This window comes from Aotus nancymaae, unplaced genomic scaffold (genome assembly GCF_030222135.1).
Source record: "Aotus nancymaae isolate 86718 unplaced genomic scaffold, 86718_ANA_hifiasm-v0.15.2.pri h1tg000002l, whole genome shotgun sequence".
NCBI lineage: Eukaryota > Metazoa > Chordata > Mammalia > Primates > Aotidae > Aotus > Aotus nancymaae.
The window spans coordinates 23,062,559-23,076,504 of record NW_026988413.1 but is presented as its reverse complement, the minus strand read 5'-3'; the positions used below and the strand labels follow the sequence as shown (position 1 = coordinate 23,076,504).

General features: G+C 38.6%; 1 protein-coding gene across 1 annotated transcript in view; it reads left to right on the top strand.

Annotated features, from left to right (window-relative positions):
* Positions 1 to 13,946, top strand: part of EXOC4 (exocyst complex component 4) — an 819,820-nt gene that overhangs the window by 756,924 nt on the left and 48,950 nt on the right. Inside the window, exons 16-17 of the mRNA XM_012473980.2 lie at positions 4,286 to 4,464; positions 7,070 to 7,229. Coding sequence (XP_012329403.1) covers positions 4,286 to 4,464; positions 7,070 to 7,229 — 339 coding nt within the window. The remainder of the gene's footprint in view (positions 1 to 4,285; positions 4,465 to 7,069; positions 7,230 to 13,946) is intronic.

Here is a 13,946-nt window from a genome sequence, read left to right as displayed (position 1 = left end):
CAGAACAACTTCAGATGCCAAAAATTGGTCTTGTTCCCCAAAATATCTTTATATCCATAGCCTGTATTTTTGTTTGACATTGTTAAAGTGCAAACCAAAAACTGTTTTCAAATCCAGTGCAGTCTGTGTTGAAGGATCCATCTAAGGAGCGTTTGACATTTTACCTGTGTCGTTGTAGGTCACATTTTAACCACCAAGCAGCCCCTCTCCACAGTTTGAAACATAAGGCAAATAAAACCCCCCAAGAGATGAAAGACATGGTGAGCCCATTAAAAACTGTTGAGGTTTGTTTTTTCTATTTGAACTTTAGAAGAAGAAAATTAAGTTGCCATTTGAGTCCAAGATGCCAAGAATGTCACCTTTATCAGCTGATTTTTCTCACCATCAGGAGGGCTCTAAGTGGGTTCAACAGCAACTGCCTGTCACTGTTGGGATCCGAAGTATGCACTCTCTGAAAATCAACCATCCCACTGTGTAATCAGCAGTGTTTGCAGAATGCCTTAATGTCAAAGTTATACTAAGGTCAGCAACAACATGCCAGAATTTAAATTTTAAACAAATACTTTATTTGAATTTGGCATTCGCTGATGACTATTTTAATTTCCTTTTTTAAAAATTCTAATCACTTGGGAATAAGATAATACTTTAAAGAAAAGTTTTATGTCTTCTCTACTAATAGCTTCAAGATCTCGTAAGCTCTCACCTCCAATTCATAAGAATTTCCTAACTAATCTCTCTACTTCCAGTTGCTTCCATTCTCTGCTGTTAATCTACTCGTATACTGTGCCAGAGTGATCTTGCCAAAGCTCAGGTCTAATTATATTATTCACCTCTTAAAATCCTCTAAGGCTCCCTGTGGCTTCTAGTATAAAGGCCTGATTCCCTACATGGCCTTCAGAGCCTGTGATGACCTGGCCCATGCCTGTCTCCCCAAACTCATTACATACCTCTAATGTGGGATCTGTGTGTAGCAGAAAAGAACCACTCACCAGTCCTCAGAACATCCTGCGTTTATAATCTCATGTTATTTTACATGGTCTTCTCGTTGCCTGGAGTCATAATGTCTGTAATTTACTTTTAAAATACTTGAGCATAAATGCTTTATTTTATTTTCAACAAAGTGCTACTTCATTTAAATTTCAACCACAGTAGCAATCTGTTGCCCTAGTCATGAAGCCCATTCCAGAGTTGGTCAACTTGCATTAGAAAGATTGCATTCTAGAGGAGGATACCACCAGTGCCATTATTGGTATTCTTATAAAAATTTTACATTTTTGCCAATTAGTACATGAATGTCAGAATGAGTTTTTATTGGTGAAATTAGTCATTAGTTAATTAGCAACTGTTAAGATGAGCATCTATCAGTAAAAATGAGCAGTAGTCAAGATATTTGGATTCTCTTGGATGAACTGGTTATAAGAATATAGCACATTCCTGTATAAAACTGAGCTTAAAATGGATCAGTCACCTAAATGTAAAATCTAAAACTCTAAAACTTCTAGAAGAAAACATGGGAGAAAATTTTTATGATCTTACTTAGGCAACAATTTCTGAAATATGACACCAAATGTACCATCCAAAAAGAAAAAAGTTGAAACTTGAACTTCATCAAAATTAAAAGCATTTTGTGATAGACATTGTCAAGATTAAAATACAAGCCAAAAACCAGGAGAAAATATTTGTAAAATTCATATCTGATAAAGGAGTTGTATCTAGAATATATAAAGAACTCTCAAAACTTAAGAAAACAAAACCCCAATTTTTAAAACTGGGCAAATGATTTGAACAGATATTTCATCAAAGATATATGGGCAGAAAATAAGCACAAGAGAATATGCTCAACATCATTAGTCATTAGGAAAATGCAAATCAAAATCACAGTAAGATACTGCTCTACATTATTAGGATGACCAAAAATTTTTATTTAAAACTGACAACACCACATGCTGGTGAGGATATGGAACAACTGGAACCTTTGTATACTGTCAGTAAGAAAGCAAAACAGCATAGCTCCTTTGGAAAGCAGTTTGGTAATTTCTTACAAAATTAAACATACACTTACCATATGATCCAGCAATCTCACTTCTAGGTATTTATCCAAGAGAAATAAATGCAAAGTTATATGCCCACAAAAATGTGTACATGAAGTAGCTTTATCTACAACCACCTAAAAAACTGGAAACAATCTCAATATCAGCAAGTAAATAGATAATCTGTGGGACATCCATTCAGTGGAAGGCTTTCCAGCAATAAAAAGTAATGAACAACAAAGATGAATTGCAAATGTTTTGTGCTAAGTGAAAAAGCCAAACTCAAAAGGCTACATACTGTATGATTCCAGTTATATGGCATTCTGGAAAAGACAACCGTAGGGGCAGAAAATAGATCAGTGGTTGCCAAAGGCTTGGGAGTTGAGTAGGGATTGACTGCAAAGGGATACAAGGGAATTTTGGAGGTGATGGTAGGGTTCTATAAGTTGATTCTGGTGATGGTTATATAATTGTACATGTTTGTTAAAACTCATAGAACTGTACACTAAAAAGGGGGAGTTTTACTGTTTGAAAATCATTTCTCAATAAACCTGACTGTAAGTAAAGAAAGATGACAGGGAAAGCCTGTGGTTGCATCATTAGAGATAGTAATGCCCAAGGCTTTTGCAGTCATGCGTTTAGGAATATTTCTTGTTGCTTGATGCCAACTGTAAAGGTAACAGAACGTGGACCCTGGATTATATCATCATGTCTACCTCCAGTGAACCTTCCATGCAAGGTCCGACAGAGCACCTAAAACAACAGAGTTAGGACTGGAGTGGGCTTTACAGAACAGCCTGTTTGAACTCTGCCTGCCAAGGGATACATGTAGGGCAGAATTTGGACTGAAACACTATGATTACAACTTTAAAAGGCTGTGGGAGTGCACCCAATCCATTTCCACCTCAGACTTCTTCAGCAACTACTAATATCTGCCAAAAAGAACCTGAGAATTGTGTGTGACAGATCGACACAGGCCATTTTCACACAGAAATGCCCTCCTTCCTCAAGCTGTCAGATGCGTTCACAGAACCATCACCAGAATCAATTTATAGAACCCAACCATCACCTCCAAAATGCCCTTGTGTCCCTTTGCAGTCAATCCATACTCAACTCCCAAGCCTTTGGCAACCACTGATCTATTTTCTGCCCCTACGGTTGTCTTTTCCAGAATGCATCACCTTCTGTCAGGACCCTTTCCTGACACCCCATGGCACATTGCCATGGCACACCGTGTAGACATGCTTGGAGTGAGATGCTGTTCTCTTTTAATCATTTTTTTCTTAATCTGTCCCACTAGGCTATAGGTCTTTTTGTTATTTATTTATTTAGAGACAGAGTTTCACTCTTGCTGCCCAGGCTAGAGTGCAGTGGCACAATCTCAGCTTATCACAACCTCCGCCTCCCAGGTTCAAGGGATTCTCCTGCTCAGCCTCCTGAGTAGCTGGGATTACAGGCATGCACCACCACTCCTGGCTAGGCTATGGGTCTTTAAGAATACAAACTGTCTTATATTTCCAGGGCCTAGCACAATTTCTAACAAATTTATAGAGGTTCCGTACCTGATTTAGTTAACTAATAAATTATCATTAATAAATGGAAGACTAGTGATGACAGCCAATACTTACTATGCACTCCATTTGTGCCAGACACTGTGCTATACTTAACACTTAATATGTAGTACTCACAGCACCCTATGAGGCAGGTGTTGTTTTCACCCCCATTTCATGGATAAGAAAACAGGGATAAAAAGATAAAGTAACTTGCCTACAGTCATATAGCTGGTGATTGAAGCCAGAGTAGTCTCCTTACACTTTTAAGATCTGTAAACCCTGCCTCTCATCTTCATTGCAACAATATATATTGAAAGTTACAATGCTTTTCACACTATGCCTGCAGCCCTGGCATTGCAAAGAATTTTAGAACTCCTTACCAACACTGTAGGGATTGAACAAGCAATGATCATAGCAGCCAGCTTGCCCCAGATCACCCAGTTGTTCTATAGACTAACTAAGATGGCTTTCTGGTTAAAAGCGGGGAGGGTGTTTACATTAAAACACACAAGGCCACTACTGCTTCATATTAAGTGTATAGCACAGTGTCTGGCACAGATAGAATACCCAGCAAGTGTTCACTATCATCGCAAATCTTACATTTGTTCATAATTTATTAGTTATTTTGGTGCTCTGTCCCAAGATCATTGCCCTCCCTGGAAAGATTTGTTATTAACTGCTCTCCCCATCTTTCTTTTTCAGGGTTCACTGTTTCCACTATCTCATCCCTCTTGCAAAGGAAGGGAATTATGCCATTGTGGCTAATGTGGAAAGTATGGATTATGACCCCCTGGTGGTCAAGCTCAACAAAGATATCAGTGCCATTGAAGAGGCCATGAGCGCCAGCCTCCAGCAGCACAAGTTCCAGTATATCTTTGAAGGTCAGACCCTGCTTCTGTCTGGGAGTTAAGAAAGGATGAAGATTTTCCTTATTTTCTGTATTACTGAAGTTCAAGACTTGTAGAAAAGAGTTGTTTGTTTTCTGGCTTGCTTGTTTGAACTAAATCTGCAATACCTAGCCTCTTTATGTATGACTAGGTAGACAACAATATGGCTGCCATCTGCTTCTGGTTGATAAGGAGATTTAATCCAAGATAAGGCAGATGGCTGCCTCCCTGACATGCCACTCATGAGATTTTAGAGAATGTACAGAGTGGGCCACAAATTAACTCTAAGAGGAGCTTATAAAAGAAAAAGAAAACACACACACACACACACACACACACACACACACACAATGAGGAGAGAATCCTGAAAGATCGCTCATCGGCTAAAATTATCACTGGAACAGGAAGTTTTCTCACAGAATGTATAATCATCTGCAAAGAACAGAAGCCTCTGATATTAGCAGCGATTTTTTAGGAAGGGTGTGTCTATAAATGCCTTCAAGGGGCAGGTAAGGAAGGGTGTGAGAGACAGGAAGTGCCATCTCAAAACGTTACCCTTCGCAGTTTAGAAAAAATGTGATGGCACCCAAATAATTTTCCATGGTGAATTTCACCCAGAGGACCCCTGTTAGGATTTCACAGTATGTTTCCTTTGCCCATGTTTTGGTTTGTTTGTGCAAAAACTTAGATGGCAAAAGTATCTATGTTCTCTCACAGAATTAAACTAGTATTATTTAAAAACAAGAAGGTACATTGTCCAGAGGACTGTGGCAAACTGACAATACATGAGCAATGTTTGCTTTGTGAAGGTTATATTCCAGCAAATTTGGACCCTCCCAAAATCCAATCCGTAAATGTATATGAAGTTATAAAGATATATGTTCTGCTGGGGTGTATCTCTCAAAGACTTTAGCCAAAAAGTGTAAGTGATTAAAGGGTTAGCTGTCAGTTAACGCCATGGCACTATGAGTTTGGTGACACCTGTAATATTTTCCAGCTTTAAGCTGCAGTGTCTGTCTGAGAATTCACTTTTCTGTTATTATACCAAGTTTCCTCTTTGCTCTTGACTATGGCTCCTCCCAACCCTGCATATCAACATTTGTTTTATTCCTATTACAAAATGCATTTATTTAATATATTTATTATAATGTATTATTAGTTCTTATTCCCTACAAACAGCATACCCCTTCATTGACCAGACTTGCAGACCACATTATATTGTGGCACAAAAAAATTGTACCTAAAGTTACTGGCTTGAGAGAATGACGCCAGAACTTGGCCTACAGAGATTTTTCATATAAATAAGTTGTCTAGCTGTAAATGTAGAATCTGCAGTTGTGTTTTTCTTTGAGGAAAAGCTTTTCTTCACTTTCAAATAGTAGCACATGCAAGTTTGTGGTCTTGAAGCAGTGTTGGGTGAGTGTCGCTGAAGCAAGAGCTGAATGCATCTCCTCCCTCTTTTCTACTTTCACCTTGATCAAGGGAAAACTCGTTTTGAGACATGAGGAGCAATGAACCTAAAGATGAGCCCTGCACTCTGATCTACACCTCAGAGTCTCGGGGAAGGGACTAGCCTTCAAAACAGGAAAACAACCAATAGCAAACGGTTTGCGACTAGTCAGACCAGCTTTAGAGTTCCAAGGAAAATGTCCTGCTAGCATCCAAGAATAAGAAAGAAGGAAGAAACGTTTACTGAATTCCATTTAGAATTAAAATCCATCTTTTAAAAATAGTAACCCATATGTGTCTCATGTTGTTCTGAACCAGCGTTTCTCAACTTAATTACATGGGGTATCCTAAGGAGGACTTGTTAGTTTGCTGATGTCCTGAGCTGCCCTTTGATAAACTTCGAAGACCATAAGACAACCCTCCAGGCATCAGAACAAACCACTTATGGGGCCCAAAAATGTCCACGGGTGTCTCACAGGAAGTCAACAGTAAATGTTTGATCTGCTTTTCCTTCACCCTTTGTTTCTAATTACATTTTGTCCCATTACTACTTTAGAAATGCACCCATTGCCAGTATTAAGGTGTATTAGCATTATTGCCAATAATCCAATTTCTTATTGATTTATTTTTTACTTGGCAATGTTGAAATACATTAACATTATTGACAATATCCAGTTTTATATTGATTGTATTTATGTAGGTTCCCAATCAATTTTTGAGCCCAAAGTGTCCCCATCTACTTTGTAGGAGGAAGGAGAGTCCAAATGGGTCATTGTATATGCATGTGTTCTCTGCTGTCCAATTGTCTATAAAGAAAAGCAGGGTTTCCTGTGCACTTCAATAATTTGTAATAACCTGGCATCTTCTCTAAGGCCATGGCATGGTGGCAGTAGGTGTACATGGCAATGCTGGAGATGTGGCTATACCAGGCTTTGCTGCCAACATAAAGTCCACCCATTTGTAACTACTAGGGCAATGTAGAAATACCTTAAAATTATTGTCAGATCAGCAGATGCAACCATCAGAGGTATATTTTCTTTGGTCACTTAAATGTGTAGAGGATTAGAAGACAGCAATGTTGTGTGCAAGTTTCTGCAGGAATGCCTCTAATCTTCCATTTTCTCTGCACCGCACTGTGCTGACCCCTCAGGCCTGGGACACCTGATCTCCTGCATCCTCATTAATGGTGCCCAGTACTTCAGGCGCATCAGTGAGTCCGGCATCAAGAAAATGTGTAGGAACATTTTTGTTCTTCAGCAGAATTTGACCAACATCACCATGTCCCGGGAGGCAGACCTGGACTTTGCAAGGTAGGAGGGAAAATTGGGCTTAGTTTCTTGTGCCAAAGCCAAGACCTCATTGCCTGTGAAGCCACTTTTAAAAATAGACTCTTGGTGCATAAAAACCTTAGTTTAAAAAAAGAAAGAAAGAAGCATGGATAGATGTTCTTAGGTCCTATAGAGAAGGTAATTACACCGAATTCTATTGAATTTTGTTTCTTTGGCAGGTAGTTTTTCCTGATGTCTCACTCAAGTTCTTCTTACTACAATATTGAATAATTTTTTTTCTGAGTATAAAATTGTGCATGCTCATTGCATAAAATATATAAGATAAAATACAAAGAAGAATATAAATCTTTGATCTAGAGGCTAAGATATTTGGTATATTTTCTCCTGGCTTTTTTGCATGTGCTGTGTTGTTTATGTGACTTTTCACACATACTTGAGCATATGATTTCCCTTTTTCCAAAATTAGAATTATGTTAATGCAATTTTATATTAATTTAATTTTGTTTTCCCACATCAATAATGTTGTTTGAAAACATGATTTTCCCACATTCATTAATACTCCTTGAAAACATTACTTTTAATGATGCCTGAACAAATATTCCATGGTATGGTATAAATGAGCCGTATTTATTTTTTAATCACTTGCAACTTTTTGAACATTTGAATTTTCCCTTTTTTTCCTCTTACTGTAAATTACATGTATCTACTATATTTTTACATGAACCTACTTCTCATTTTTTCCATCTTGTTCCAGTTGAAATCCATCTCTTCTTCTTGTTCTCACTGGAAGGGAAGTGAGAACTCATCACTATCCTTTCTCTTCTGTAAGTTTGCTGATCTAATTTTTTTTTTTAAGTGGCAATGTCTTGCCCTGTTGCCTAGGCTGGAGTGCATTGGTATGAACATAACTCACTGTAGCCTTGAATTCCTAGGCTCAAGGAATCCTCCCAAGGAGCTGAGACTAAAGGCCCACACCACCACACCTGACTAATTTTTAAATTTTTTTTATAGAGACAGGATCTCACTATGTTGCCTAGGCAGGTCTTGAACTCCTGGCCTCAAGCAGTCCTCCTGCCCCAGCCTCCCAAAGCATGGGGATTACAGGCACAAGTCACTGCTCCCAGCCTTGATCTCAATTTTTAATGTTTTTGTATAATATACTTTTTCAAAATTTGAGAGTTAATTTTTTTCTCTTCATTTGTCTTAACCTCTTAACTAGAATATCAGACCTTTGGTGCTTTAATAAAAGCTTAAGCAAATTGAAGATGATAGATGATAAATATGTTATCTTTGTGCTCTATTGCTGTTTATACCTAATGGATTATTCTGTAAACTCCCTTATTTTCCAAAAGCCTTTATGGCTAGGAAGTCATTTGTTTTTAATAATCCCAAATGTTCCTGCCTGAGACTTAGTATTTCTGTGTCTTTTCACTTGATTTTTTTGATTCCTTGAGAAGTTCAGGAAAATTTGAAACAATTCTTGAGGCATTTATGTAGATGATGAAATATTATATTATTTTAACAATTATACAGACAAATACACTATGATCTTTGTTTTAGGTATGAACCATATATGTTCATTTTTAACCTTTCTTCCGCAATCTGTTACTCCATTTATTCCATTACTACCCTGTTTCTCTGCTTTTCTGTCCTCGTCCTCCCTTGTCTTTTCCTTTCTATTTGTGGGAAAATAAGAGAGAGAGAGTGTGTGTGTGTATGTGTGTGTGTTTTCATTAAATTCCCTGTTTTAGGCTAAATTTGGTGGAAAGCATTCCTTGGTCAGATTAGGGAAACCAGGTGTGACTGAATGCTGCATTTATTTCGTCGCTCTTATGGGGAATGATCTCATTATTGAATTAGTCTAGTCATAATAACATTGACAAGGGGAAGTTAAGAACATAGAGGCCTGAGGGATACAGAAACCCATTACTAATGCTCTAAGGAATACAAGTCCTAAATTCAATCATCCTATTTTAAATGATTTTTTTTTTATTTAGCTGAAATAAGTAAATTAACACAGTTTTTGGCAGACAGTATGGGGACTGCGAAACCTGGCATCTGAATGATGCAATGCTGACTGGGCAGGATTGAAGTTGGCATCAGCAGGTCATGTGGCCATGAAGCATTTCTTCAAGAAATAACTGAGTGGCAACCATGCCGTGCCTTTCAAAGTTGAATTGGTGAATTATGTCCCAGGAAGTAGGTACAAGTAGCATGTGACCATTTGGGAGATGTGCTGCTACTATCATTCTTTATTCTGACATGGGTTTTTGAAGGGAAATAGGCTAGCATAAACACATAGCACTGGATGATTCTGTTCCTCTGACCCTGCTTCGGAAGACATCTCCTTACTAAGACTATAAGCTTCAAGAGGCCAAGACTCTTTTCTCAGAGCCTGTACCAAAGTAAGTGTTCATTGTATATACTGAATGAATGAACAGATATCAAATCAAGGCTAATTATGGTGTGGATGAAGGCCTTGAATATTGACAAGTCAGTTTATGTTTAATTCCCTGAAGGTTTAAACCAGGCGGCATGGGTCAGTTTTCTTTTTTTTTTTTTGAGATGGAGTTTCGCTCTTGATACCCAGGCTGGAGTGCAGTGGCACGATCTCTGCTCACCGCAACCTCCGTCTCCTGGGTTCAAGCAATTCTCCTGCCTCAGCTTCCCAAGTAGCTGGGACTACAGGCACGCGCCACCATGCCCGGCTAATTTTTGTATTTTTAGTAGAGACGGGGTTTCACCATGTTGACCAGGATGGTCTCAATCTCTTGACCTCGTGATCCATCCACCTCAGCCTCCCAAAGTGCTGGGATTATAGGCGTGAACCACCACACCTGGCCGGGTCAGTTTTCTTATAAGCTTGTAAGAAAAAACGTATCTTCCTTGCAGTTCATTCTTTGTAAAACAGAAAGCATTGCAAAAAAGAAATAATGTAGCTCTACTATTCATAGTCTCTTTCCCTCTCATTTTTTCTTGCTTTCACACAGACACACTTAATAGCCTGATTTTTCCCCCTTCTTGTTTTTGGTAGGGACAGATTTTGTGAAAGGGGCTCCATCAATTCTACCCAATTTGAAACTGTGTAAAATCAATATAACAGCAATACCAAAAGGGCCAGAAATAACAGACTGCAACAGTGTGCCTCAGCATTCCTTAAGCAATGTCTAATCAAGCATGGACAGCATCTGTATTTCCAGTAAATCTCTATAGGAATGTTATCTTCTAACACAGTAATTAATCACTAGTTGCCATGTGTCAGAAAACTTATTTAACAAGAAATTGCAAAGTGCCTGTAGTTTTCTTACCTTCTCAGCTCTCTTGGCCAGTGGAAAATATAACACCTTTGTGTAATAAAGAAATGAGGGATCTGGAGCAATTCCTTTGATGTTGATTCTTCCACTCATTGTATCGTTAGGTTGTCTCTCTCTTTTCATACACACCTTTCCTCTAACTGATCTCTAATAGGAGGGTAGATCTTGGATGAGCAAAGGAACAAGACAACCTATAACATTACCAGAAGTACAGAGAGCCTCTGTCCTCTATAGTAATGATCATTTCAGCTCTCTTACAGTTTTGACCCCACTGTTAATTTTCAGAGTCAAAAAGATACTTTATCCAGGGAAATCGGTGCAGAATAATTAGAAAGTGGAAGGGCTTTATGAGTGTGCTTTTTAGTTCTTTTTATCACAGATCATCTTAACTTGAGCTGTCACGCGCCTTTCTATATGTGAGTCACGGGAGCCACCTAGGAGTCCAGATGGTGGGAGCGTAACAAGACAGGTCCAAAAGAACGGTGGTTGGAGTCCCCAAGGTGTATCTGACAGCCTTTCTGGTTTAAGTGGCACCATATTTCAAAAAGAATATCCCAGAGTTTTCTTCCCAGTTCTTCCCTCTCTACCCCATTTTGTCTCTTTCTCTGCCTCTTCAGCTGTCCCTTTTTTCTCCTTTATTTCCACTATTGCTCTACTTCCTTCTTTCCTCCTTCAAGGTTTCATTGCTCCTCAATTTTTCCCCGGATTTTGGTTTTCTATGGACTGGTATCTTTCATTCTTAAATCTGCACAATAAGGAAATGAAAGCTAAGGTTCAGGAAGTGGTAGGGAGAAAAGTTGTGACACCCAAGACAGCTTCCTCGCCTTGTTATTCCTTCATTTCTTCATTCCTTCATCAAATATTTATTGAGTGTATGTTCTCTGTAGGTCTTGGCCTCATGAAACTTGCATTACTGTGGGGCAAGACACAAAATAATAAATAAATATATATATATATAGTATTTCAGATGATAATATATGCTGTAGTTAAAAAAAGAGAGACTAGGTATGGGGAAGGAACCAGAGGGTGCCAGAATATAGTGGAGGTAATCCGAAATTTTAGAGGGTTCATGAAGTCCTTAATAAGATGGTAACATTTGAGGAAAAACCTAAAGGAAGATTAGGAGCAAGACATGAGACTATCTAGGGAAAGAGCGAACCAGGAAAGAACATCCAAGGGTGAAGAGCCAGAGGGAGGAGTACGCTTCACATCTGAAGAACAGAGCAGAAAGGTCAGCACGGGTGGAGTGAGTGAGCAGGGGAAGAGTAAGAGATGAAGTCTGAGGTTTGATCTAAGGAGGTGAGATCTTGAATGTCACTGTAATGACATTGAGTTTTACTTTGCATGAGGTAGGAAGCTATTAGAAGGTTTGGAGCAGAAGTGCTATAATAACGTGAATCACTCTGGTTGCAATGTTGAAATTAATGTCGCGGTTGTTAGTTGGGATAGGGAACTTGTAGGAAAAGGCAGAAGCAGGAGGCTCTGTTGGAAACTGTGGCAATAATCTTCTAGGTAGTGGTGATTCAAAACAATATGGCAGCACTGGAGAGGATGAGATATGGTCAGATTAGGATATATTTTAAAAGTTGAGCTAACAGGATTTGCTGAGGAATTAGAAGTGAACCAAAGACTCCAGGGTTTTTGATCTGAACAATTCAAAGTATGAAGTTTTTATTTACTGGGATGAAAGTGAACCAGACCGTAGGAGAGTGTTGAAGTGTGTAGAGGACGGGGCTTGGGGGTCAGATAGAGAGGGGATAACAAGAAATGTTAGTTCGAGATGCCTATTAGGCACCAGAATAGAGACAGAAAGGGAGCTGGCTATACAACTTGGCAGTTGAGAAGATAGGAGTTTTGGAATCATCAGCATATAGATGGAATTTAAAGCCATGAGAAGGTGAGAGGTGAGATCTCAATGGGAGCACAAGTAGATTAAAAAGAGAAGCTGTTCTAGAATTAGACCTTGGGCACCCCACTGTTGAGGTGCTGGAGTGCTGGAGAAGAACCAGCAGTGAAAGTTGAGGAGCCAGCCAACAGAATAGGAAGGTAGCTAAGAAAGGATATTGTCCCAGAAGTCAAGGGAAGTGTTTTAAGAGGAGTGTGTCTTCATCTGTGTCAAATGTTGCTGATAGGTTAAATTAGTTCAAGACAGAGAACTGGCGACTGGTGGGCTTGACAAGAGGCCTCAAATGTTTTGGCTTGCATTCCTTTATCTTTCGTACACAACTTACCTAAAATAGGAATAAGCTTCAAACGTATGTATTTGGGAATAAGCTCCTCACTCCTCAAGTCTATGGTAGGATGTGATCAGCGCAAAACAAAAATACAGTTAGAGTATTTTTAGCGTACTAAAAGCCCAAATTGGCAGCCTCTCTTTTCTCGAGGTCAGTATCAACGTGCATAAATCATTTTGACAGTATGTCTATGTGCCCTTGACATGATGTAATGAAAATGGCACTTTACCAAACCTATTACCTCAATCTAATCATGAAAAAGACATCAGAAAGATTCCAATAGTCTGTAAAATACCTGATCAGTACTCATACAAACTGTCAAAGCCATCAGAAACAAGGAAGTCTGAAAAACCCTCACAAGCAACAGGAGCCTAGGAGACATGACGACTAAAATGCACTGTGACCTCCTGGATGGGGCCCTGGAACAGAAATAACATTAGGTAAAAACTACAAGGCCCTGAATGAATGAGCTATAGATTTGAGTTAAAATAATGTGTTCATACTGGTTCATTCATTGTAACAAATGTACCATACTAATATAAGATGTTAATGATAGGGAAACTGGATACAAATTATATGTGAACTCTGTATTATCTTCCCAGTTTTTCTGTGAATCCAAAACTATTCTAAAAAATAAAGCCTATTAATAAAAATATTAGGCAGAGTATTTCAGAGGACACTTATCCAATGAAGATATACAGGGGGCTAATTCATGTTGAACCTGAAAAGATGCTCAAATTCATTTGTCATTAAGGAAATGCAAATCAAAACCACAATGAGACACCACTCTATGCCCACGAGGACTGCTATAATAATTTAAAAAAAAAAACAGACAATGAAAATGTTAGCATGCATATGGAGAAACTAGAACCCTCCTTTGCTGCTGGTAGAAATGTAAAATGGCACAGCTGCTTTGGAAAATAATGTATCATTTCCTCAAAAAGTTAAACATAGAGTTATCGTATAACCCAGGAATTTCACTCCTAGGGATATACACAGATAAATCAAAACATACATGTGTACAAAAATATGTACACAAATGTTCATAGCAAGCATTATCTATAATAGCCAAAAAGTACAGATAACCCAGCTATCAGTCAACGGATGGATGGATAGAATGTGGTATATCCAAACAATGGACTTTTTTTGGCCACAGAAATACATGATGTGCTGAATCTTGAAACATTATG